We start from the raw sequence: 26110 nt of genomic DNA on the forward strand, positions 1-26110 counted from the left end.
CACACCAGCTGCTCCTGCGGCCCCGGCGCGGCTCCCGCGGTTATCACGGCACCGCCCGCCACGCCCCTGGGCTGCCCCGACACCCGCGCCCCACGGGCCGCATCCGGGGGGGCTGAGCACCCATGTGGCCGGGTCACCGCAGCCAGGGATAAGGAGGGCAGCTGGGAACCGCAGGGAATGCAGCCAGGGCCAGGAGGAGCTGCTGGAACCCATGCGAGGGAGGGCCAGGAAGGAGATGCTTATGGAAATGGGGAGTAGAAGCAGCGAGGAGGGGAGTGGAGCAGGGGGCACTGGCCGCAGTGAGAGCTCTGTAGGGTCTGCCCAGTGCCTGGTGCCAGGGGGGGATGGATGTGGGCTCATGGGTTTGCCAGGTTGAGCCCTGGGGATGGGGCTGCGAGAGCCCAGGAGGCACCGGGGTCCTGCAGCGGGTGCAAATCCTGTGCCCTGACGTGTGTGCGGTCACCGTGTCCCCTGTGTCACCCCAGCTCTGTCAGGGCCACTCTTGGCTGGCGGTTTCCAGCCATCTCCGACCACCAGCTCCCCTCCTGCCCCTGCCCTGACCTGCAGCCTCTCCCTGGGGCTGGGGCAGCTCCAGACCTGCTGGGGACAGTCACAGAGAAGCAGACGGGATCCTCACAGCCTCAGGAACCCCAAAGAGCCTCCGAGGCTGGGAAAGCCACACTTGGAGCACAAAGAGCCCTGGGGCTGGGAGCGTGGGGCTGCACCGAGCTCTGTGCACCAAGCACCCTCCCTGGCTGCAGGGCTGTGATCTCGGGGTGGGGGGCAGCATGGCTGTGGGGTGCACCAGATCTGGACCCCTCTACATCACGCAGGATGGTGCTGGGATGGGGACCCGGAGAAGCTGTGCCTGGCAGAGGAGGGGACATCCCCCAGGGCTGTACAGCAAGCGTGTCCCTGTCCCCCGCACGCCCCACCGGCTGCCAGCGCTGCCACTGCTGCTACTGCAGACAAAACAGTCTCCCCAGCGGGCGCTCAGCATTGCGAAGGCCTGATAAGGTGCCGCAGCCCGAGCGGGGCTGGGCACCTGTTTGGGTTTGGCCCTGGCTTGGACACTGTGTCAAGGCTGGCGCCTCTGCCCCAAGTCACGGCCGCTGCGTGCGCTGTCCTGGCGGCTGCTCCGGGCTGGCTCTGTTCCTCTCCCGGGGGCTGCGATATGCTGAGCTCGTTCCACACATGGCCAGGCTGTAAGCACGCTGGGGAGCTGTCTTTTTGTTCACCCGCTGCTCCCCACCTTCTTTCCTCTTGCCTGTTCGCTCAGGGCAGATGAAACAAGGGACACTCAGTATCACACCTGCACAGGGCCTTGCGCCTGCTCCTGTCCTGTGCTGCACTGAATTGCTGGGGACAACCAGAGTGTGGCCCCGGCGTGACCCCCCTCATGCCTTCACCACAGAGCAGCCTGTTGGGCTCTGCCACCTGCGCTTGGGGACTCCCTGCCCCACGGTGAGCGGAGCTGGGGCAGGAGCTGGGGCGCAGGGGCAGGATCCCTCCAGGGCAGACCGGGTGCATCCACTTGCACATCACCATGGGGCAGCCCCCTCCTCTCAGAACCCGTTTGAAACGTTGCCCACTCCCAAGATGCTGCCCCACAACCCACTCGCTGCGCCAAGCCCCACACCAGGACCCCACAGCGTCTGGGTGTTTAATGACAGTTGGATTGCTACATACGTGGGGAGAGGGTCCCGCTGCTCATCCCATGGCAGGAGTTTAGCAAGTCTCTGCCTTCCCCCTGGCCGCAGTGCATCCTGTGCCCAGGACAGGGAGAGGGGCTCTCTGACCCCTTGTCATCCCCTCCATGATCCAGGTGTGTGGGGGATACGCAGCCCATGCAAGGCCTGCCCAGGTGTTGCGGCATCTCGCTCAGGACAGGGGGAGCAAGGCTGTGCTTGTGCCAGGGCTCACCGCACCCTGGGCTGTGTCCCAGACCCCCTGACACGACCAGGTGGGTCCCCTGGCTGCCCCATGCCCGCCGCTGGCTCGGGTGCCCCCGGGCACAGCTCGCAGGTCACCAGGCCGCCAGGTGATGCTCGGGGACCGTCCCCCCGCGCACAGGGGCTGGTCCCTGCCGTCTCCCGGGCCTCTGCCGTCCCGCGGTGCTGCGCGGCCGCCTCTGCCCGGAGCCCCGGGGAGGGATGCTCAGGTTCCCCGCCCGCCTCCCTCCCGATTTTCAGAAATAGCCACTAGATGCCGGCAGCTTTCAACTTATCATGGGCCTGTGCGGGACCGGGGTGGGGTTCTGGGGGAGCCAGCGATGCCGCCCCGGGGCGGCCCTGGCAGATTGGGGGTGATGCTGTTTCCCTGGCAGCGCTTTTGCTCCCGCCGTGGACCCCCGGGGCCCGGAGCCCACCCCGGGCTGCCGCCCCCTGAGGGTTTTGGCCGCAGCCCCCGCGATGCAGCCCCGTATGCTTCCCACCCCTCCCAGTTCACCCCAGTTGCTCTCAGGACCGGGAAGGCGGCGGCGGGCAGGGTGTCGGGGCAGCTGCCGGGGGCAACGGGGCTGCGAAGGGGTGGCGGGTGTTCACTGGGGGCGTTCGGGGCGTGCAGGGCTGGGCGTCTCCGGGCTGCCCGGCACCGGAGCTGCTCCTCCAGAGGCCCCGGTGCTGAAGCCGCCCTCCCCGGTGCTGAAGCCGCCGCTGCCGCCCCCGTCGGCGGGGAGCGGCTCTCCCCGGTGGCTTCCCGGTGGCGGCGGGGGCGGCCCCGCCGGTGGCCCCGGTGCCGGCGGTGGGAGGTGTGGCCATGGGCCGCATAAAGCCGCCGCCGCCCCGATCCCGCCGCCAGCCCAGCGCCGCCAGCAGCGGGCCGGAGCGCGGGCGCGGAGCGGCGCGGAGCGGGGCCGCCATGCGCGGGGCCGCCGGGCGCGCTCTGCCGCTGCTGCTGCTGCTGCTGCTGCTGGCGGCGGCGGCGGGGCCGGTGGGCGGCGAGGAGGCGATCCAGTGCCCGCCGTGCTCGGAGGAGCGGCTGGCGCGGTGCAAAGCCCCGCAGGGCTGCGCGGAGCTGGTGCGGGAACCCGGCTGCGGCTGCTGCGCAACCTGCGCGCTCGGCCGCGGAACCGCTTGCGGCGTCTACACCGCCCGCTGCGGCGCCGGGTTGCGCTGCTACCCCCCGCGGGGGGTGCCCCGGCCCCTGCACACCCTCATGCACGGCCAGGGCATCTGCACCGACCTGGCCGACGTCGAGGCCATCCAGGAGAGTCTCCATCCCCCAGGTAAGGCCGGTCCTGGGGTGGCCGAGGGGTGAAGGGTGGATGCCGGCTGGCCAGCAGTGCCCCCGAGCAGTCCCCGTTTGTGCCAACCCGCTCTCTACTTGCTTGGCAAGAGTTGGGGACACAGGGCTTGGAGTGGGGCATGGACCCTGATGTGGGATGGGATGGGACAGCCTGGGGGTGGGAGTGCGTGGAGCGTGTCCCAGGGGATGAAGCAGCGCTCAGCTGCTTGAAGTCCCACAGCCAGGTACCAGCAGGTCACATTTGTGTCACCCTTATCCAATGTGGGCATGGAAGTTCCGTGGTTGGTGGCTCCAGGGACTCATCACTTGCCATGCCCCGGCTGCACACAGTCCGTGGGTGGTGGAGCAGCCCGGGGTCCTGCAGGCACTCGCAGCCCCTGTGGACAGGTCCCTGTTGCTGGGGAAGCTCCCGTTGCATGGTGACCCCTGCCTTGCCCTTTCCCTGGGATGCTGCCGGCAGCTCTGCCTGCACAGGCAGGAGGAAACAGGAAAGAGGCCTCGGGGCACCTGCTTCCCTCGCAGGCAGGTCAGGCCGGGCTCTGTGCCGGGCTCTGTGCCGGGCTCTGTGCCGGGCTCTGCGGTGGGAACCCAGTCCCAGAGCTGCGCAGGTTGCGCTGTGGCTTTGACAGTGGAACGGAGCCACTCCTGGGTGAGCAGCATCCTGCCACGGGATGGTCCGTGAGCTGGCCTGGCCCCCTGTCCCTCCACAGGGTCACCTGGAGCTCCCCAAGGGGCAGAAGGGGCTGGAGCAGCGTTCATCCCTGTCTGCCCCGCGGGCTGGATCCCAGCTCCGTTCCCTCCTCGCATGGCTGGTCCATGGCAGCCCTGCTGGTGTCCCCCAGAGCGCCCTTTGCAGACGGGGCCCTGCGGCTGCTCCTCTCCACGGGCAGGAGTTGGTCGCGAGCGCTCAGCGCGGTGTCCGCTGCAGAGACCCCCTGCCCCGTCTGTCTGTCCTCATCCCACATCCTGCAGGAACCGTCTGGGCTCCCTGGCCCGGGGCTGTGTTGGGCTGCCAAGGCCTGTTGGTTTTGGCCGTGCCCCGTGTAACGCAACATTTTTTCCCAGAGCCTTTAGGAAACAGACTTGCAGCTTTTTTCCCTTCCTTCCCACGGTGTTTTGGCCGTGCTGGGGATGGGTGGGTGGCCGTGGCAGCCGGGCTCGCCCGCTGGGCACCGTGCCTGCAGCATTGCAGGTGGCAGGATGGGGGAGAGGGCGGCACCGAGCCCCTTTACCCAGGACAGCGGGACAGGACACCCTGCAGCATGTTGCTTCCAACCAAGGGGTTGGAAGATCCCAGTGGGACATCCCTGTCCCGCTCCAGCAACCCAGTGCCAGCTGGGGGCTGTGGGCTCCATCGCCGCCACCACAGCCCTGCCTGGCACAGCGAGCGCACCCTGGCACAGCCGGTGCATCCGATGGGTCCCCTCTGGGTAAGCAGAAGGGACTTAAATTCTATTCCTAAATGCCTATTTAGGACCAGGGGTGTATGGAGCAGGTGTCCCTTGGCTGCGCCGCATCCCCCGGGGCCGAGTGGGTGCCTGGGAGCGGAGGCTGCAGTGGGTGGGCGGCTGGGAAAGCGGTTAATGCGCAGCTCGTACAGTAAACACTTTGTCTGGGGGCTCGGCCCGGGGGGCTCCGCATTCCAGGGAGGAGGCTGGGATCAGTGGGGGGCTGGGCTTTTCGAGGGGCTGGCCGATGGTTCCCTGCTCCATCGCCAGGGAGCCTCTCCGTTCACACAGAAACCGCGTTTCTGGAACAGGAGTTTCTAGGAGTTTCTGACCCAAGACCCTCTCCTGTGGATGTGGGTCTGGGGACCTTATGCAGGACCCTGATCCCTGTGTCCTGCTCCAGGCTGGCTCCTGGGCCACCCCACTGCACCGTGGCCCTACAGGACCACCCACAGGTGACACCAGGGTGCCAGATGGGGATGCAGAGGGTGCTGGCACTCACAGCAGCTCATGTGTCATGTTGGCCACAGACACGTGGATGTGTCCCCTCTGTTCCATGGGGCACGTGGGCTCCTTTGTGCCTGGGCTGCTGGGATACAGGGGAGCGGAGATGCAGCCGTGGGACACTTGTCCCTCTCCCATGGACACACACACGGTCCTGGGGCTTTGCTCGCTGCCCTGGACTCTCCTCCCGTGGGAGCCGCGTGGTGGAGCCCGGAGCCCTTCACCGCTCCCTCGGGCTCAGCGCGGTGAATCACAAGTTCGGCACGTGGCCAACCTCATTTGCAGCTCCCATTAATTGAAGGCGATGCTGAATGACTCGTTTGTGTCTCCTGTCCATGGGCCAAGCAGGAGGCTGGGCAGGAACCCTCCTCCTGCCGGGACGGGACAGCACCCATTCCCATCCCCTTGGCACCCACTTCCATCCCAAACCGAGCAGGGGGGCTTCCCCCAGCTCCAGCCACAACCACAGACCCATAGAATCATTTTGGTTGGAAAAGCCCCTCAAGATCATGGAGTCCAACCGTTCCCCCACCCCTGGCACTGCCCCATGTCCTGAGAACCTCATGTCCGTCTGTCCAACCCTCCAGGGATGGTGACTCCAGCACTGCCCTGGGCAGCCTGTTCCAATGCCCCACAGCCCTTTGGGGAAGAAATTGTTCCCAATTTCCAATCTAAACCTCCCCTGGCACAACTTAAGGCTGTTTCCTCTTGTCCTATGGCTTCTTACTTGGGAGAAGAGACCCAGAGCTGGGTGCTGGCCAAGAGCCACCCTGCCGCCCAGAGGCACCAGCATTTCATGTGACCTTATGAAAATATAATTGGCATCTGGTTTTCTTTAAAGCTGGGAGATTTGACCCTCTGAAGGCGGCTGGTGGGGGGAGGAGGGGAGTTTGTCCATGTCCTCCTGGTCCTGCCTTTCCATGACACGGGAGCAGCGCATGGAGATGCTGGGACTTCAGTAGGGTGGTCCCACCGATGCCAAACCTCCTGCCTGGCTCTTCCTGGTGTCTCTCCCAAGGATGTGCAGGGGGAGGGCGGGATAATCCCTGCCGGGCCCCCCGAGCTCTGCCGCCAGCACCCACGTTGCGCTGTGGCCCCGCGGTTGGTGCCGCCGGGGCTGGCATCGCTCTGCGCGGGGTCCTGGAGACTTTGCGTTTGTGTTTCAAATTTCAAGGGCATGAGCCATTTCCTGGAAAAAAAAAAAAAAAAGGACAGATTAAACAAAAAGCAAATAACACGAATGAAGGAAAAGGATTTGATCGGGGCTTCGCTGTGAACTTTAACCGGGCTTAACTGGGAGCGGGTCCAGGAACCCTTCGGTGCCGGGAGCTGCTGCACGAGGTGCCGATGGGAGAGCGGGGCTGGGCAGATTGTGGCTCCAAACCCGCTGCCTGTGTCACCCTGTGAGCCCCTGGGCGCTGCACCCCGACCACCCCCCGCCTGCTTCGGGAGGGTTTTTCCTGTTGACAGCAGCAATATTGATTAGTATAAGCCCAACCCCGGGATAAACTCAGGCAGGGAGCCCTGGCTGCTTTCCTCTTAGAGCCTCAAACCTGAGGAATCGGCAGCTTTTTGAAAAATAGAGTCACGCCGAGAGCTCAGGTCTCATGACGGTCCCTCCAGCTGCCAACATCTGGGATCGCAGTTTGGCTGCGCTCCTGGCGCAGGCGGGGATGCCAAGCGCCGCCTTTTGGGATTGGCCCCGCGGGAGATTAACTTTCTTATTCCAGGAATCTCTTCTTTCATGTCTTTGCGGGGGCCGAGCCCCGCGGCAGAGCGCGGCCCCGCTGCCTCCGTCCCGCTGCAGCTCCCCACGGGCGGCTTTTGGGGACAGCGGGGGCTCCCCGGGGCTCCCTGGCCGTGCATCCCGGGGTCACTTTCCAGCCCCATACATCTGGTGCCTGTTGGCACATGGTTGGCCAGACCCTCGTGCTGGAGCACACTGGAGCAACTGCCCTGCGCTCTTGCAATGTGCATTTGCAACCCTGTGATAACAGGCACATGGCAATAAGCCCATGAATCGTGGCTAATGAGTCATAAAAGCTCCCCAGAGCCTTTCCTGGTGTTGCAGGGAGAGCTCAATGCAGTGACAGAGACAGGAGGGGACCTGGGGGTGATGCCTGTGGGGACTGGGGAAGGTGATGGTGATGATGGGAAGGGCTGTGGGGCATTGGAACAGGCTGCCCAGGGCAGTGCTGGAGTCACCATCCTTGGAGGGTTGAACAGACACGAACATGAGGTTCTCAGGACATGGGGCAGTGCCAGGGGTGGGGTAATGGTTGGACTCCATGATCTTGAGGGGCTTTCCAACCAAATTGATTTGATGAGTCTGTGATTCTATGTGAGATCCAACAGCACCAGCTGCACATTATGTCTGGGGGTACAAGTCGCTCTGTGGGGGCACCTCCGTCCCCAGAGCTCCCCCAGCGCACTGAGCCCCCCGAGTTTGTGTCCTTGCAGAGAAGGAGGAGATCGACCACCCCAACAACAGCTTCAGCCCCTGCAGCATCCATGACCGCAAGTGCCTGCAGAAGCATCAGGCCAAGCGGGTCAACAACGGCAACAAGATGCGCAACAGCGGGAGCCCGTACCACCGCGAGGAGACGCGGCCCATAGTGAGCACCGCGCGGCACCGCGGCGGGGAGGGCAGGATGGGTGCTTAGCGCGCCGGGGCAGGAGCAGGGTTTGAAGCTGGTGCTTGTGGAGCAGCCCCAAGGGTTGGGGTCCCAGGGTGCCGTGGTGGGGGGTACATTCCAGCCCCGCTGTTGGCTCAGCCGCCGGTTTCCCATAGGCACAAGGCTCGTGCCAGAGTGAGCTGCACCGGGCGCTGGAGCGGCTGGCGGCCTCGCAGACCCGCACGCACGAGGACCTGTACGTCATCCCCATCCCCAACTGCGACCGCAACGGCAACTTCCACCCCAAGCAGGTAGGACGGGCTCTCACCTGTCACAGCGCGGGGGTTGCTTGCGTGGGGGTATTTTGCAGAACTGGGGAGGGGGCACAGATGGGCCGATGCTGGGCCGTGGCACCCGCAGCTCCTGGCTGCGCTGGGAATCACCTTGGGTGCTGTGGGGCCCTTTGCAAAAAGGTGGGATGGGGGTGGCAGAGCCCCCGCGAGCGCTGCCGGTCACCCCAGCCTGGCGGCCCATGGGGATGGGTCCATGTGTGCGCCCCTCACCAAACCTGTCCCCTCCTCCTCTCAGTGTCACCCGGCGCTGGACGGGCAGCGGGGCAAGTGCTGGTGCGTGGACCGCAAGACGGGGGTGAAGCTGCCGGGCTTCCTGGAGCTGAAAGGGGACTTGGACTGTCACCAGCTGGCAGACAGCATGTGAGCGCCACCACGACGGCCCCGCGCCGCGGCCACGACACCCGCCGGGGCTGCGTAGGAGAGCGAGACAGGGGACGTGAGCGCCGAGCAGCCCCCCAGTGCCGGGGGACCCCGGATCGCCGCTGTGCTCTGCGCCATGGGCTGCCCACGGCACGGGGCACAGCACCGCGACCTGCGCCATGACCACTCGCCGCCACCGCCGAGGGGTCCCCGGCACGTGCCAGCGGCACCTCCATCCCGCACGGACACTCGCGTGGACAGATGCTGCCCGGGGGGAGCGGGAGGCGAGCGCCCCACGCTGCCGCGGCAGCGCCCCGGCCGCAGCGCCTTGCCGTCCGCACCGGTCTCTGTGTGCGGCAGCAGGAGAAGTGCCTCATCCTGCCCTTTCCGACGGCGGGAGGCTGCCCAGGCAAGGAATGGGGGAGCCTGTGCAATTGGGGAGGGGGGGCAGAGACCTCCCTCCTCGCCACCGCCTGCCTGGGACCCTCCTTGGCTCCATCTCGCCTGAATCGTGTCCGTGCGATGGGCATTGTGGCCGCACTGAGCAATACGAGACCTCCCCTGTCCCCACTGCAGCCCCCAGCCCTGGGACCCCCTGCCCCCCAGCCCAGCGTTTTCCTCCCATCCGTCCCATCCCACCCCAATGCGGGGTCGAGTGCTCCCAGGTGAGTCCCCATGGGCGCTGGGTCCAAGGGGAGGGCTGGGGGACAAAGGACACCCAGGAAACACCTCCCGGCAGGAAGGGCTTGTTTGGTGGTTTTTTTGCTTCCTCAAACATTTTTAATATTTAAGAAATGTTGTTGTTGGGATGTTAAAACTGACCGGGGGGCCCCTCGAGGCTGAAATCCTCCATCTCCGCAGAACCAGGCACCGCCGGCCGTGGTTTCTGCGTTCGCTTCTTCCAACTTGGCCAACGTGACAAAACCGGGATGAATTTCTGGAACGTCCCCAGTGACGGGATCTGCAGATTTCGCCAGCACAAAGTTCTCAGCTGAGAAATTGTGGCTATTTTTGTAGCTTTTTTTCTTTCTTTTTAAGCTAGGCTGGTAATTTTTCACCTAAACGTCTCTCAGGTGAGAAATGGCCGTGCTGGCTGCCTTGGCAAGTGTGCCAAAGACAGAGGGGGTTTGATCAGCCCTCCCCTTCCCACCCCCCGGCTCCGTGGCTGCAGTGGGAGCTTTGGGTTTCCTGTGTGGTTTTGCCCATGGCGGTGGCTGCCAAGGCCCCCGATGGGAATGAAATGTTTCAGTTTTAGTGAAACACCCTTTTGCCCCCCGGTCCCTGGTACCAGCAGGGGTGTCCCTGCCCCTGCCGGAGCCCCCGGGCACCACCGCACAAAGGACGGGTTTCCCGGGGCGCAGGGAGGTGACACTGGGGACCGTGTCTGGTCCCATGTGGCTGTGCTGGTGGGATGCAGGATGCCGTGGCAACACCATGGCGGGATGCAGGATGCCATGGCAACAGCGTGATGGGATGCGGGATGCCGCAGCAGCGCCACGATGGGGGGCCGGGTACCACGGTGGGGTGCATGATGGCTCAGAGGGCTCCAGGGTTTTATATCGTCTCTCCTGTAGTTTAAGGCTGTATTTACACATGATCATATACCAGCGTAAGGCTCCCCAACCCCAGCGGCGTTTTCCGCGCCGATGTGATTTCTGTCAGTTCCTCCTGGGCCAAGCCCGTCCCTTCAGATTCCCATGTAGCACCGACCCTCTTTTACAGTAAACTTGAACCTTTGTATCTTCAAAAAGAAAAAAAAAGAAAGGTAATTACTGTATTTAACTTTTCCTGTGTTTCTATCAAGCGTATTTTTATCTTTGCGTTGCTTTAAAGAGCAGGAGGGGGGGAAGCAAAGCGGAGGGGGAGCGAGGGGGCTGCAGGATCCCACGCAGCTGAGCGTCACGTTCCTGCGGTGTCTGTGGGTGCCATATGGCAACGCTCCCCTGCCAAACTGGCCAAATTAAACCAGAGACTCCCCATGACCCCCTTTGGCCACCAAAGCCACCTGCCTGTCCCCTGCCAGGGGCACAGCCGCCTGTGGGGCAGGATAAGGGACACCGGGGTGGGGACACGGGGGCGGCTGGATAGCAGTGATTTGGAAAACATGCCTGAGCTGGTTTGCCCCCCAGGACAAGGGCTGAGATTGTTACAAAACGGTTGGAACCGGACCCAGGAACTGAAACCAAGAGCTTCCAGGAAGCCTGGGACAAGCGTTGGAAGCCACGAGAAGCTCAGAGAATTGTTTGTTGTTTTCTCGAATCCAGGTGGTTTTGGCTGAACCGTCCCCGCGGTGCCTGGGCCCCGCGCTCCAGCGACACTCAGTGAACTAGAAATTCCACGTGCGGACCACGGTGCTTTGGCGACGGGCCCGTTCCCTGTCCCAAAGCGGGGAAAAGCAGCCGTCGCCCCGAAAATGAACCATCGGGGTTGTGGCTGGAGTTGTGCAGAAAGCAGGGGAGCAGCGTGCGGGGACCTGGGGGCAGCACGACCCCCAAAAAGCACCATTTGGAGCCCAAACCTTTGAGCGTTCATAGTGCTTATCACCGCTGTCCTGACAGCATCGCGATAAACGGGGCGGAGTGAAGCAGCGCTGGTTTGCCAGCTGTGCAGCCCGGGGGGTCGCAGGGCTGAGCACTGTGCTAATTAAGTGTTGGTTAATGAAAACAGCCCTGATGCACAAGCTGGGGGTGCTGGGGCTGAGTCACGTCCCCCCGAGTTGCCCTTGGGGCACCGGGTCTGTGCAACGCGATGGGGACAGCACAAGCAGCTGCTGTCACCGCTATCACTAAGCCCGCCCTTAGGCTGGGTGCTGGGTTTTGGCTGAGCAGAGCTTAGGGCAGACAGGTTTCCTGTCCTGGAGGTGGGTGCTCCCTCCACCCCACACAGTAACTCCAAAATACCTGGTTTGATGGTTGCCGAAGAGCTGCCGCGGCCGGGGCCGTTTTGCAGCCCGGCTGGACGAGAGGGACTTTTCCTTTATGTGCAACACATGCACACGCTTGGCAGCTTCAGAGAGCGAAGTATTTCGGTTGCTAACATCCCCGCAGTGTTTGTGGTGAGACAAACGATCCACCGCTTTATTGAAAATAGCCCTGAGCTGGGTGCGTTAGCGCGGGGTCCAAAATTAAAACAACGTAGAGCAACCAGGTGAGCGGGTGGTAAAGGAGGCGACTGGACCGCGGGCTCAGAGCCGCCCTGACATTGAATCTTCAGCTGGTGTAAATCACAGCAGCGCTGACTTCCATGAGGCTGCGCCAATTTACGTCATCTGAGGATCTGGCCCAAATTCATCCAAGTAATTTCCAAAAACCCAACGTTTTACTGTCATGAAAATGTCAACATTTATTTCTCAGCTTGCCATGCCGCCTGGAGCTTGAGCTAGCCTGTAACCCCGCTTCGCAAGAAAGGGCAGGAGAATTTACCAGCACCAGGCAAAAATAAGCTGCTCTGACATTTCCGCCTTTTGACGTGTCTCGCTCTATGAGGGAAGACGCATTTTTCAGCAGGGCCTGGCGGTTTTATACACTTCGATTTGCAAAACTGCCTCCTGATGCTGTTGTATCGTCAGGGAGATGAGTCCCCCCCTGCCTGCACTGGACACCCCTCCCGCAGCATTGGGGGGTCAGCTCCACCGGATACACCTCAGCCGGGACACCCCGAGCACAGGCGGCATTGGGGGGTCGGCTCCACCGAATACAGCTCAGCCGGGACACCCCGAGCACAGGCGGCCCCCGTTGCTGGTAGAAATCCCAGCTGGAGTATCTCAGTCCTGCAGAGCAAGGCGATTCCGCATGGTGAGCACAGCTCACGGCCGTCCGCGCGATGCCCTGCGAAGGGTCTTGGGGGAACATCTCACCCCCGCAGAGCATAAAATCTTTCACTGTGACTCTTGACATGACGGCACATAAAAAATATACATATATATAAATACGAATTGTTGCCAAAATGCAACCCAAGCAGGAAAGGGTGAGCGGTAGAAGCTCGGCAGCGCGTGGGCATCTGCCGGTCCCGAGCTGTCCCTTGTTTCTGTCCTTCAGGGGCCCGCCAGCAGTTTGCAGAGGAGGTCGATGACGAGTGATGCTGGCTGCACAGTGTCATACTCCGCAAACAGGTGGCACAGGTTCTCCGAATCTGTCTGGCTTTTGGCCACGAACCCAAAGATCCTTTGAAAAAAGGAGAGAGTGCCTGATGTAGTTTGGATTCAAGAACACGAAGGAATATGCTTAAACTAGCTCCGGCCACAAATCAAAATCCTGGTTCCAGCAATTCCACCTTGGCCTGCTCACCAATCACGTTTACTTGGAAGCAAAGCAGCCGGGAGAAGTGTTTCTGGCAAGGCTCCCCCGCTCTGAAAAGTTTCTGGAGCGCAAGGTAGAGCCAGATATAAACTCACTTCCTGAGCCCAGAGCCGCGAGGCGCGGGGAGGCGGGCGGGCTTGGACGGGATCTCTGCAGAGGGGGCGTGCAGAGCCGGGCTTAGCCAAGCCTCTCATCAACCCCCACAGAGCAAAACCTCCCGGGAAGCTTCTCCCATCTGTCCCACAGCCCATCCTTGCCACCGCGTTAACTTTTATAGCATCCCCTCTCCATTTTTAAGGTTTGATTCTCTGTGACACTCGCAATGCGCCCGCTGGAGAGGTGAGGCTGGACACAAGCAGCATCTCCCCGGTTTTCCCCGTCACGCTTTGGCCCCCGTGCGGGTCTTACCTTGAGGACTTGCAGTACTTCTGCCACCTGAGGGAAGAACAGAATTGGATTTGCTCAGCAGAGTGGTATTTAACCCATTCCATCAGCTGCAAAGTCAAGGTTTATATTTATAACTACTAAACCCAGTGTGTTAAGCCCAGGGCAGAGGATGCAAAGCCGGTGGTTGGGATTTGGGGCTTTAAGCGGTGCAGAGATGGGAGCGGCGGAGCGGTGCTGGGAACAGCGGGGACGTGAGCACCGCGCGGCAGCTCCGACCGGCACAGACACCCTCACCCCGCAAAACTCACTTTCTGTTCTCAGGATCCATCCCGCAAAACCTGATGGAAGCCAAGGGGTAGTGCCGCCTGAAAAACACCCTGTTGTGGGGAGGAGGAGAGTGTTAGAGGAGGAAAGTGCCCTGGCAGAGCTGCTGGGAGAAACGGGCGTTTGCAAATTCAAGCCCTGCTCGAACTGTTGTGGCCGCTGGGATCGGGGGTGAGGGGGACGGTGTGGGGGTCCCGCTCCCCAGGACCAGCCGCTGAGCTGGCAAAGCCACCTCCCGCCTCCCACTCGTGAGAAGCTGCTGTGAACTTCACGTCGAGCAGCATCACGCCCTGCGCTATAAACACAAGGGGTCAAGTCCAGCCCTGGATTGCAACACGGCTCCGTCCTGGCCGGCCAGCTTTTCTTGACGTGCTGCAGGTCAGCGCGTTGGCGGGCTGAGAGGCGAGAAAAGAGCCGGGTGCCAGGGACGAGCTGTGTTTCCATGAGCCATCGGCTCTCCCTCGCATCTCGCCCCCGGCGAGCCCTTGGCCGCGGCCGCAGCCCCGTCCTGACCCCCCCAGCGGCTCTTACTTCCTCTGGATGTCCGTCAGCGTCACCCCCTGCTCCGTCACCCTGAAGTGCACCAGGGTGGGTGTGGGCAGCGTCTCCATCTCGAAGGTGGAGGAGATGGCTTTCTGGATGGCCGGGGCTCCCGTGAGCGTCTCCACGTTCACCGAGTTGAGGTACAAGACGTTGCAAACTGCAAGGACAGCGCAGAGCGCGGTTCAGCACGGGGCCAGCACCGTTCAGTGCTGAGCACCGCGGTGCCGGCTCCCCAGCATCATCCTGCAGAACTGGACACATGTATGCGGGTCAGATTTGTTTTCGATGCGAATTAAAGATTGGGTGACTCAGAAATTCTTCGCATTCGTTTGAGTTTACTTTAATTCTTTTGCACTAATTGTTTTGAAAGTCAAAGCATTTAATTCCTGGTTTCTAAATGTCACATTTGGATGCTTTGTTTTCTGTTTATTACATATTTCCTTTAATGAAAAGCAGAAATACCCCAAGCCAACTAACGGCTGAGGGCCAACCTAGAACATGACATTTCAGGCTGATGGAGCTGTTTAAAGGGCTGCTCTGGGTCAACTTCAGCTTTTCAGCTTGCCAACTTGTTTTCAGAGTTTCCAGCAAAACAAAGCGGTTCCTGGCTCCCCTGGCTGTGCCGTGACCCGTCCGTGCCGTCCCCTGCCCATCGCTCTCTGCACTCACCCGGGTACAGAAGAGCAGCAAAGACCCTTCCCCGTCCTGCTGTGCAGTTTCTATACATTCCCCATAAGGTCCCTCAGCCCTGATCTCCCTCTGAGAAACTCCAGATGTTCAATGCCAAACAGCTCAATACCCTGGTTGAGGGGAATCAGGAGAGAAGCTTAAAAATCAGGGGCTTTTTTAAAATTGTGGGAATTGTGGTTTTTTTATCAGCCTTGGGACCTCAGGAACTGTCTTTTCAAAGACCAAAAGTCTCCTTTCCTTAAAAACATCAGGTTTTCTTGCAGGCTCATGATCTGAGGATGCAGAAAACCCCACAGGTGTCTCCAGCCTGGTGATAGAGCCAGGAGGGGAGCATTGCACCGGTACCCATGGATGCGCTGGGGTGACCTTGCTGCTCTGCACAGCTCCAAAGACCTGTTTGCTATTGGAAACTCGAGTGTCCCCTGGCGACAGCCGCCTCCTGCTGTCCTCACCTGCAGCCTTCGTCAGTGGGGACGGCGCGGATTCCGGAGCGCAGTCGGGGCTGTCTTCTCCATCAGCGAGATCTGCACAAAGGACAGACAGGAGCGCTGATGTCCACACCGCTTTGGGTGAAGTTCCTTACCTCACAAGAGGCCCAAAGACTCAGGACTGCTTATATCACAGGGGTTTAGAGCAGTAATTAATTTAATTATCCTCCACCTGTTTGCCTCTCATCTCCCCAATCCTCAGTGGCCCCCAGTAGAAGTCACCACCACCTCATACACAAGTCACATCGTGCAGGTCCCGGGCAATCAGCCCCATTGTGGGGACACCTGGGGGGTTCAGCCCCCTCCCCACTGCAGGACCGTCCCCATGTCCCAGCCCAGCGCTGGGGACCGCTCAGAGCATCTCTCCTGCCCCCGACACCTACCTCGGGTGGGGATGCTGAGCTTGCAGGGCAGTGCCAGCGGGGTGATGGCATGCTGGTACACGAAGGCAGAGAGGCTCCCTGCAACACAGAACCACCAGTCGGGGGGGCCCTGGTGCCCAAAACTTCCCACCCACACACCTCTGGCCTCTCAACAGTCTCCCAGGGAGCTCAGAAGGAGGGAAGGGGGGGCTCAGCTGGACTATTTGGGGCCTCACAGTGATAAAAATGTGTTTCCCAGCTCTGCTCCATGTTCTTGTTTTGGACACTGCTACCGCAGGAGCCTGGGGCTGGGGGGACCCCACGCTGACTGCAGGGCCACAGGACAACCCCCAAATTAACCCCGTGTGTCTGAGGATGTTGTCCAGTCTCTTCTTGAACACTGTCAGGTTGGGGCCGTGACACCTCCCTGGGGAGCCTGTTCAGTGTCCAGCACCTCTGGGTGAAGAACCTTCTCCTCATGTCCAGCTGACCCTCCCCAGCACATCTTCTGCCGTTCCCTTGGGTCCTATCACCAAACACCTCGACGTCGCTGTCCTTACCGAAATACAGCTCCTCGCTGGCCCCTTTCAGGCGCACCCCTTTGGCAGACGACTCGATGAGGAAATGCCGGACGAGGTCACTGCTGTCACCACCTGCAAGAGGGATCAAAGACACCATCAGCACCAGCACAACCACCGTTCTTCCACCCCTTCCCACCCCAGGGCCCATCCCAGAGCACCCACAAGAGCTTGTTTTTCAGTATTTTTATTTTTCAATACTTAAAAGGGGCCTATAAGAAAGATGGGGACAGACTTTTGAGCAGGGCCTGTTGCGGTAAGACAAGGGGTGATGGTTTTAAACTAAAAGGGGGAGATTCAGGCTGGACATGAGGAAGGAATTGTTGCCCTGAGGGTGGTGAGAGCCTGGCCCAGGTACCCAGAGAGGTGGTGGCTGAACCATCCCTGGAGACACCCCAGGCCAGGCTGGACGGGGCTCTGAGCACCCTGAGCTGGTGACGATGTCCCTGTCATGGCAGGGGGGGCACTGGGGGAGCTGGGAAGGTCCCTCCAACCCAAACCATTCTGTGATTCGGATTCTGCTCTGTGCACTGAGTGCAGTGCCGGCCCCTCGTGCTGGGGGACGGACACACAGACCCCACCGCAGCATCACTCGCACAACCAGAGTCCTGCAGCTTCCCAGCTTCTTTTAGTCTGACTGGTTCCAGTTCAATTTCTGAAGCAAACCCCACCTTTCCCAGCGAGTCCCTGTACCTGTCTGGCTGCTGGATGGAGAGACAGGAACCTTCATCGCCAGCCCGAAAGACCCTCGGTACGACGTGCTGTCCCGCACAACGAACGTGCCTGGCTCCTTGTCCCTCAGCAGCTGGATCGCTGTCAAAGCACAGGCGGAGGCTCAGCCAAGCAAAACAGGTGGAACGTCCCCGCTTCGCGTTTGCATCCGGCCGATGCTCTCGCGGGGAGCCCCTCCTTGGCAGCAGCGAGAAGCACTCAGGAGTGTTTGCTGAGCACACTCACGTCCCTTGGGCAGGTACTGACCGTGGTGACCGTGCAGATTGAGGGACCAGCTCAGTCCCACGTGTCCCTGCGGTCCCCCGGACAGAGTTATCCCTTGCCCTGGCCATGCTGAGTAGCAGCAGAGGGGACAGAGCGGCCACGACACAGTCCATGTTTCTGAGTTTCCCCCTAGACCTGTGGGTGGGTCTCTCCATACCCAGCAGCACCCAGTACACAGGGTGTTTCAAAAAGATGGACCCAATTTGAAATCTTGGCCCTCAAGATCCCCAGACATCACACCCTGTGAGTTTTTCTTGTGGGGATATGTCAAAGACTGTGTTTTTGTGCCACAGAAGGGTTGACCCCAGCAGAGACAGCGTCTGCCTTACCCTGGTCCCTGGTGATGCTCGGTTTGAACCAGTACTTCGATGTGTCCATCACGAACTTCATGGTCGGCTGCTCAGCCCTGAGGGGACCTGCAAGAGACACCTTATGGTGTTAAGGCCAGCGAGGGACCTGAATAAACCTTCACAGCAGACACGGCTGAGCAGAATAATTCATGCCTCAGAATAATTCATTCTCTGTGTAATTATCTCTCTTGGCAGGCTGCGATGGAGCGCGGAGGGGCAGCGCATGGCATCTCCCAGCAGCACCAGTCTGCCCGACCCCACACAAGTCCATGGGACCGTGGAGATTTACACCAGCTGAGGATCTGACCCACAAAGCCCTCCTGCTGTTCCCATAGGGATCCCAATTAAAACCCTCTCCCTCCAGAGCTGCCTCTGCTAATCTCCAGAGAACAACAGCCCTATTGTTTCCCCTTGAATGAGGGACCTTATAAACTCTGGTATCTTTAGATGTTCTCCAGAGCAAACTGGATCCCTTACCCCTCCTCCCCACCCGTTCTGGGCCCATGATCAAGTATGAAATGACAGAAATACGGTTCTCATTCTCAGGTGCTATAAATACATATATCTGCATGTCCTTGAGGAGATCAGAGCGTTTTGTGCTCCAGGATCCAAAACGCCTTGACCAACGCAGGGTCATTAGCAAAGAGCTGGAGACCACTGCAGAGCCATGCAAACCCATGGAGGTCCAGCAAGGACCTCCAGCTCCAGCAAGGACCTCATGATGGGGCTCTGAGCAACCTGAGCTGGGTGATGTCCCTGCTCATGGCAGGGGTTGGGCTGGATAACCTTGGATGGTCCCTTCAACCCAAACTATTCTATGGTTCTATCTACAGATAAAACAGAGCAGAAAATGGTGTTTGCTCCCTCTTTCCCGGCAGCTGTTGGGGTCTACAGCACCCACCAAGACATGTCCTATGGCAGGGAGGTGACTTACTGTCTGGGACGCAGGACAGTATGGGTGCCGACAGCGCGTTGTTCAGGCCACCGAGCCTCGATGCTGGGCTGCAGCTGGGAGGGGGGCTCTGCTTGACGGACACTGGGGAGGCTTTGGTCGGCTTGGAAGATGCGTCTCCTTGTTCCAGGCAACCGTTCACCAGCAGCACCGGGATGTCGGCTGCGGAGTTGAGGATGGAGGGGGGGCAGCTGCTGGCCTGTCCCTTTTCGGATGGGGAGGTGGTGGCTTTGGTGGAGCCGGTTGCCCTGGGCTGGTGGGGACTCAGGCCAAAAGCTTCTCCAGAGCGGGAGCTGGTGCTCGGGGAAGGCAGGTGGGGGCTGCCCATGGAGCTGGCAGGGGACGGGCTGGCAGTGGCGTGAGCATCTGAGTCGTCGTTGTGGAGCGAGTGGGTGCTGCTGCAAGAGGGACAGAGAGCAGAAGCAGATCAGCGGGGTTGTTTAACCAGGATGGCACACACAGCCCAGCCCAGAGACCAAGGAACAAGCGACGGGATGAGAGGAAACGGCCTCAAGTTGCGCCAGGGGAGGTTGAGGTTGGATCTGGGGAACAATTTCTTCCCCAAAGGGCTGTGGGGCATTGGAACAGGCTGCCCAGGGCAGGGCTGGAGTCACCATCCCTGGAAGGTTGGACAGACGGACATGAGGTTCTCAGGACATGGGGCAGTGCCGGGGGTGGGGGAACTGTTGGACTCCATGATCTTGAGGGGCTTTTCCAACCAAAATGATTCTATGATTTACCTTCCAAGGATGTAACTGGTGTCCGAGCCGGGGCTGGTGGAGAGCATGGAGACCCAGCTGCTCCTCTGCTGGGCCCTCACCACCTGCACAGGCTTCAGCAAACTGTCGAAGCCCAGGGAGGTGCCAAGAGCCCCGGGTCCGTAGGAGATGCTGTCTGTCTGTCCAGCCACACACTGCCAGGGGACGGTGACGCACTCGGACGCTTTGCTGGAAGTTGGGGTGCCCGAGCGGGGGCTCGCGGGTCTGGGCGGGCTGGAGAAAACCACACTGTCGCTCGTGCTGTAGCTGCCTCTGAGTCCCCCTTTTTGGGGCAGGAAGCCGTTGCCCTGGGGGGACCTGGAGAACGGCGTGGCCGATGGGCTGGGGGAGCCCTGCAGCAGCTCGGGACATGGGGCTCTGCCTGGTGTCATCTCGATGTATTTAATGTCTGGAGGAGGAAAAGGAAGGTTAGCTGAGCTCGGGGCGGGACACGCATCTCTGTTCTTCTTTCCATTAATTTTGCCTGCGGTCTGCACACCCTGCAGGGCTGCTGGGTGCAGGGGAGGACCCCCAGGTTCTGCAGGGAGACCCAGCAAGTCACAGTGACCCACCCCATAGGGGTTAAACGCTGTCACGTCTGACTGCAAGGCCAGCATCGCACAGCCGGTGCTTGCCGAGACCTGCAGCAAGAGGTGGGTGTTTCCTCTCTTTGTACCTGACTCCAGAAAATAAACATCTGGCTGCTCCCCCGGGGATGACACCGGCTCGGAGGGTGCCCGCGGCAGCAGGGCATCTCCCAGCCCCCTTTACTTGCTGCTATTTATACGGTAACACACCTGACGGAGCATCACTTGCTCCAAGACCTTCAGTGAAGCCCCATGGCCAGGATAAGGGGGTGCTTGGCTCCTGAGTCCCCAGTGCGCATCAGTCCCTGGGTTCCTACAACTATAACTTCTGGCTGAGCTAGAAGGTGCCATTTAGCAAGAGCCACCGAGGCTGGATTTAAGGGCTCGCAGCGACGGGGAATTCAGCACCTCCCCGAGGAAGCTGTTCAGCGGTTAATCACGCTAGAGGTGCGTGTGCCTCTTTTCTAGCCTGAACATGCCCAGCGTTGTTTCCAGCTCCTCGTTCTTGCCCTGCCATGGAGTTTAGGAAAGCTCCCCATCTTAAAGGTGTTTCTTGGAGAGAGGAAAACCCTTTTTCTTTTAATGCAGCAAATCAAAACTGCTCTGAACAGCCCTGAGCTCCCTGGCAAAAGGTGTTTTGTGCCTCATTCCTGCCCTGGGACCTGCCGCTGGGAGCAGCCGACTCCAGAGTGCCTGGTACTGCACGGAACAACCAGACCTCTGGGGCACGAAGCCTGATGAGCAGGAAAAGCACAAGTCTGTACAGAAGTTCCTCGCTGAGCCCCTTCCCCACGCTGATCGCAGCGTGGGATCGATCGGCAGGGCCAGCGCGGAGCCGCCGAGGAGGCGCCGGGGAAGGCAGAAGGGCTGGTCCCGGGGGGGATGCAGCCGGACCAGGCGCGGGGAAGGAGCCAGAACCGCGGCCGTTCCCCCTCCACACCCTCCCTGCCCCTGGCAGCTCCTCCAAAGCCTCAGAACGGCTCCGGAGACACGTGGTTCTGGTATCAGCCTGCAAACCCTTCCAGCAAACTCTTGGCCGGATGCTCTGTCAATGTCTCTCTCGAAAGGGGAAAAAGAATTGGGGTTTTAATTGCCCTTTGAAGGAATAACTGAAAAGCATCTGCACCCTGGGCTAAGGAGGCCTTTCGCCTCCTATTTTTCTGCCTTTTGCTCCTGCTTATCAGGTGTGGTTAAACCTCAAATATTTGCTCAAGACCTTGGCAAGTTTTTCAGCATCAAGGAGTGGCAGAAAGTGCCGTGAACACGGAGCGCAGCTGTCACGCGAGCTGAAACGCTCTCCTCTCCTCTCCCCCAAAACCACGCAAGCTCCAGAGGGACTCAGTGACTGTCATGAATGTCTCTTGTATTGCTACAGCATCTGTTATGTTAAAAACCCCTCTCGTGGTTTGCACTAGACAAGAACCAGCCCCTCCTGGGGACTCGGGGCACCAGCCAACTGACCGTGTTTGCAGGGAGTTTACACCTTAGGCAAAAAGGAGGGGTGTGGAAATGATTCAGAGAGGCAATGTGGCCCCGCGCAGCTCCCCCTGCACAGCCGAGGGGAAGGAGGGAGGAGGGGGGTGAGCAGGGATGCTGTGCAGCAGTAGTAAGTTTGCTTAAAAAAAACCCAAGAGCCGTTAAAAGAAAATGAAAGCTGAAGGAAGGCTTTTCCCACCGAACTCAGGGCCAGAGTTCCAGATGTTCAGTTCCACGCTTGAAGCCAGATTTTCCAAAGCACTAGCACGCTACCTTCCCCTGGAAAGAGGCCTGGGGATGGTTCTTCAAGGTATTTCTGTGTCTGAAGACACAGATTAGGCAATGAGGCTTTTCAGAATCCCAGAATGTCAGGGGTTGGAAGGGCCCTGGAAAGCTCATCCAGTGCAATCCCCCCATGGAGCAGGAACACCCAGCTGAGGTTACACAGGAAGGTGTCCAGGCGGGTTGGAATGTCTGCAGAGAAGGAGACTCCACAACCCCCCTGGGCAGCCTGGGCCAGGCTCTGCCACCCTCACCGGGAACAAGTTTCTTCTCATCTTTAAGTGGAACCTCCTGTGTTCCAGTTTGCACCCATTGCCCCTTGTCCTGTCACTGGTTGCCACCCAGAAGAGCCTGGCTCCATCCTCCTGACACTCCCCCTTTCCATATTGATCCCCAGGAATGAGTCCCCCCTCAGTCTCCCCTTCTCCAGCTCCAGAGCCCCAGCTCCCTCAGCCTTTCCTCACACGGGAGATGCTCCACTCCCTGCAGCATCTTGGTGGCTGCGCTGGACTCTCTGCAGCAGTTCCCTGTCCTGCTGGAACTGAGGGGCCACAACTGGACACAAGATTCCAGGTGTGGTCTCCCCAGGGCAGAGTAGAGGGGCAGCACCTGAACACATCACAGATCTGTCCCCTGGTGCACCAGAGCACTTGCAGTGGTGTGCAAAATGCTGTCTGCTGGCATTACCCTGTTCACAGGGTGTTGAGCAGCTAAAACACTGTAAAATAGCCACAAACGGGAGCATTAGGGTCAGAAGCAGCACACGCAGCACAGCTTCGGATGGCAGGGATGCCAGAGAAGTGTTGCAAAGGGTTCACGTAAGGCACCCAGGTATGAGAGCAGAAAGGGGAGGTTGGTATGTGCTGCTGATGTTGTGGCTCGTGTATGCCAGGTGTGCTACCAGAGGAGCACATGAGCCCTGGAAAAAACAAAGAGTTTCTCTGGAAAAATGACTGGGAACGTTGAAATGGGATGGTTGTGTAACCATCAGTACCTTAGCCCAGGGCTTTGGAAATTTGGCTACAAATCCTCGTGTACAAATCAAGTACAACCCCAGGAAGGGCTCCACTGCCCTTTGGAAGGGCCGGGTAGGACACGGCATGCGGGTCAGCGCCTGGCTCTGCTCACTGGCGGTAACAACTCGCATGAGGAGTTTTCTGAGAGCTACGAGTCCCATTTCTAATGACAACTGTTTTCTCCAAGCACAGGGAAACAAACGTGAGGTCGGATTAAAGACCGTTCTCTCCCTTTTGTTGTGGATCCCGTTGAGTTTGCTGGACATGAGATGTTCCAAAAGTGACCAGACTGGGGCCACTTGAGCAGGTGAGTTAGAGCCTGGATCCCCAGGCTGTTCTGCTCTGGACACAGTACCCCACACTGATCCCAGCAGGATGGAGGGGTTGTCACTGTCACCAATGCCACCACAGGAGCAGAGAGGACCTCACCCTGCTGGGGCTGGTGTGACCAACCTCTCCATCCTGGACTTTCCTCTGCCTCTTGCAAAGGGTTTTCCCCAGGTCCGAGCTGCGCTGGCTCCCCCACGCGACCAGCACCTCTTGCCTCACCTATTCCCTCTGGATCTTGCTTGTCGGTGGCAGCAGCGTCACCGCGAGAAGCAGGTTGGCCCGCATCCCTCACCGGCTTGCACGCGAGCGGCTGGAAGGTCGGATCGATTTCTAGGATCAGCTGGTTGAGACTCTCTATGGATATGTCCAAGGTGGGAGACTCCAGGTGGGTCTCAGGGACAGCGTCCTCCTCCTTGGGTTGGGGTGGTGCAGCGGGTCCCTCCTGCTGCCCCTTCCCCTGCGTGTGAGCAGCCACGTGCTCAAACACGGGGTGGGCTCCGTACAGCCCGGCGCTGGGAAGCAGACGTGCCGTGGTGTGCACCATGGTGGGGGGGTCCGCCCAGCTCTCCGTCGAGTAGTACGTGCACTTCATGGGCAGCGCGGAGCAGCCCGGGTACCCCGCCAGGCGCAAGCTCTTGCTTTCCTCCTGCGAGGAAACGCACACGGTCTGTCCAACGCGCAGCACGTGGTTGTGTATGACCTGTGACATGGTGTGGTTTTCTGGTCTGATGCTCTAAGAGTCCAAGGGAAACCTCCTCCTCCTCCTCCTCGCCTCCCTTTCTCCACCAGGAACCTCAGGCCCCTTCTTCAATCCAGCGTCTCGAGCAGAAGAAGAATCTAAGGAATGCAGAGAGAGGAGCGGTTACACAGGCATGCCCAGGGCAGGAGCAGACTTCAGCGGAAAAGTCTATAAAAACGGGGATTTGGGAGCGCAAAGCTGGAATTCAGCTCATAAGAAAACAAGCCATCCCGTATTGCTTTTCCACTGCGCTCCAGCCCCTGCTCCCCACGCCGCAGCGCACCCGGGCAAGTGCAGGGAGGATTAATTTGCAACAGCTTTTCAGGATTCAAAGGCCTAAAAACTACCTTCTGCTTTATTTGTCCGGGGCTTGTTTTTCTGGTTAAGAATGAAGCATCAAACAACTTTTGCATGGGATCCGGACCCTTGGAAACCATTGGTGAGGCAATGGTAGGCAGCAAACCCTGAGCAGAGAGCCAGGGAGACGGAGCCGCCTGCCAGAGCAATGTTCTGCGAGTGGGTGTACATTTAATCGGAGGGTTTATTTTGCTGGTACGGTGTGAGCTGAGCCCTGGAAGCCTGTGGCTGCTTCCTCACTCCAGGCGCTGCTCTAGGAATCTGATTGCTATTAAATTTTGAACACTCCCTGGCTTTGCTGCAGATAGAAAGTACTTTTGAATTCGCCATTACAAAAAGCCTGCGGCAGAAGGTCGGCTTCCCTTGAGGGGCTCAGGATAGTATTTGGAAGTAGGGAAAGCATCCAACCGCATCAGGAACAAGCAGGTTCTCCTTGTGCCCATCGTGGCATAGTGGGAGCTGCCACCAAACACCAGGGAAACCTCACTCGTTTGTCTCAGGATGAGGAAAATAAGCCAGTCCCCTCCATACCCTGTGTGTATCTGGTGTGTAATACCCACAAACAGTGGGCTACACTTAGTAAAACATCTGTCCTTTCCTGCATCACCCTTGAATGACTTATTTACTCACCCACCTACCTGGGATTGATTAACTACGGAGTCACAGGATTAAGAAAGAGACACGTTGCCCGCGGGCAGCGGGTCCGTAACCCCTGTGGGCGAGGGCTGGGGCGCTGGGCCGGCCAGACACGTCATGTCTGATACGGGGTGACTAATGCGGTTGGGTGTTGGGAGCTGTTACAGAGGTGGTTCAGCACAGAGCAGCTTTGCCCCCGATTAATTATATAACCCTGAAGAAGATTCTCCTCTCACCAGAGAAAGAGACACCCAGAATAGCACAGACTCGCAAAGATTAGTGAATTAGAAGCAAAACATTGCTGCTGCTCGCGGCACCTGCGGATCATCAGTCACACCAGTGACTCACAGAAGAGCTGGGAGAGGTTTTTAAGGACTGCAGGAGTCAATAAATACTTCAAACCCATTCAGCTTCCTCCCAGCCCGGACCCCACTGCGTCTTCTGAGCTTCTGATTGATTCTATTTACAGGACTAACAGGTTGGTCCATAGGAAATGCTCAGGAGCAAGGATGTGTCCTGCACCAAGACCTGCTCTGCAGGAAGGGAAGCACCTCTGGGAGACAACTGTTGTGCCTGTAGTCGCAAATTAAGACAGGCACATGACATTTCTGAATGACAATGTCACAGTGTTAGTACCGCAGAGGTGGGTGAGATGCGCGGGCTGCACATGCTGAGGTCCCACTTTTGGTTTCTTGCCTTGGCGCACGTATGTGCCGCGATGCCGCCGGCAGCGCCGCGAGGAGCGCAGCGCGGCACAGGGTTCGGAGGGAACATTTGTTAAATATAAAAAGAAGAGTCATTCCAGGTCAAAAACACAAGCTAGATGGAGTGAAAATTGGATTCTCCCCTGGGGAGAAGAACTGCCTGGCTCCAGTCGGCGCCCGCAAGACAAGGCTGGTTTTAATTTAAGTAGGTACAGAAATAACGTGCGGCGCGCATGAACCGGGGCTGTCAGGGGGTTCCAGGAGCACACACGCAACAGCTTCCCTCCTCTCGTGTACTCCTGCCTTGAGTGTTTGATCTTTCTCGTGCCTGATGCTGCCAGAATTATCTTCCAAACCTCATTTCTCCTCCTTTCCCTTCTCCGGGTTAAAGTGAGAGTCTCCCAGGCTCCTCACAAGAATTTCAAGCCTCAGGTGGAGGTTCCTATGCTCGGAGGGACTGCGCTGGAGCACAAGGGCCACGGGCGCAGGCAGGGAGCCCGTAGGGCACGGCACAGCCGCCGGCACATCGCCGCGGTGCCCTTCGCTCCGGCAGCAGAACAAGATTTGCGGCAGAAGCACCGCGGCCCTGGCAGAGGTAACGCTGCAGACGTGCCTCCCAGGGCTTGGCCGGTTTAACCGGGGCTGGGAGGGTTTACTGGCTGTACAGAAACACTGGGGGAAGGAGCAGCGCTGTTGAAGCTCAGGCGAGGCCAGCACGAGAAGAAATGGGA

At 59.6% G+C, this 26110-nt stretch overlaps 2 protein-coding genes across 2 annotated transcripts; one reads left to right on the plus strand and one right to left on the minus strand.

Moving 5' to 3' along the window:
* Positions 1–2663: 2663 nt before the first annotated feature.
* On the plus strand, positions 2664–10301 carry IGFBP4 (insulin like growth factor binding protein 4). Its single transcript, XM_082070731.1, has 4 exons — positions 2664–3226; positions 7659–7813; positions 7990–8124; positions 8402–10301. Exons 1-4 carry the CDS (start codon positions 2758–2760, stop codon positions 8528–8530), a joined length of 888 nt encoding a protein of 295 aa, XP_081926857.1. The 5' UTR covers positions 2664–2757; the 3' UTR covers positions 8531–10301.
* A 2258-nt stretch (positions 10302–12559) lies between these two features.
* On the minus strand, positions 12560–23652 carry TNS4 (tensin 4; the record flags this gene model as incomplete). The annotated part of the gene is made up of 12 exons (XM_082070714.1): positions 12560–12689; positions 13233–13259; positions 13520–13588; positions 14067–14235; positions 15221–15292; positions 15640–15717; positions 16179–16271; positions 16890–17009; positions 17522–17608; positions 18477–18892; positions 19235–19661; positions 23163–23652. 12 exons carry the CDS (start codon positions 23650–23652, stop codon positions 12560–12562), a joined length of 2178 nt encoding a protein of 725 aa, XP_081926840.1.
* Positions 23653–26110: the final 2458 nt, after the last annotated feature.

Source organism: Streptopelia decaocto, assembly GCF_964273445.1.
Source record: "Streptopelia decaocto genome assembly, chromosome: 22".
Taxonomy (NCBI): domain Eukaryota; kingdom Metazoa; phylum Chordata; class Aves; order Columbiformes; family Columbidae; genus Streptopelia; species Streptopelia decaocto.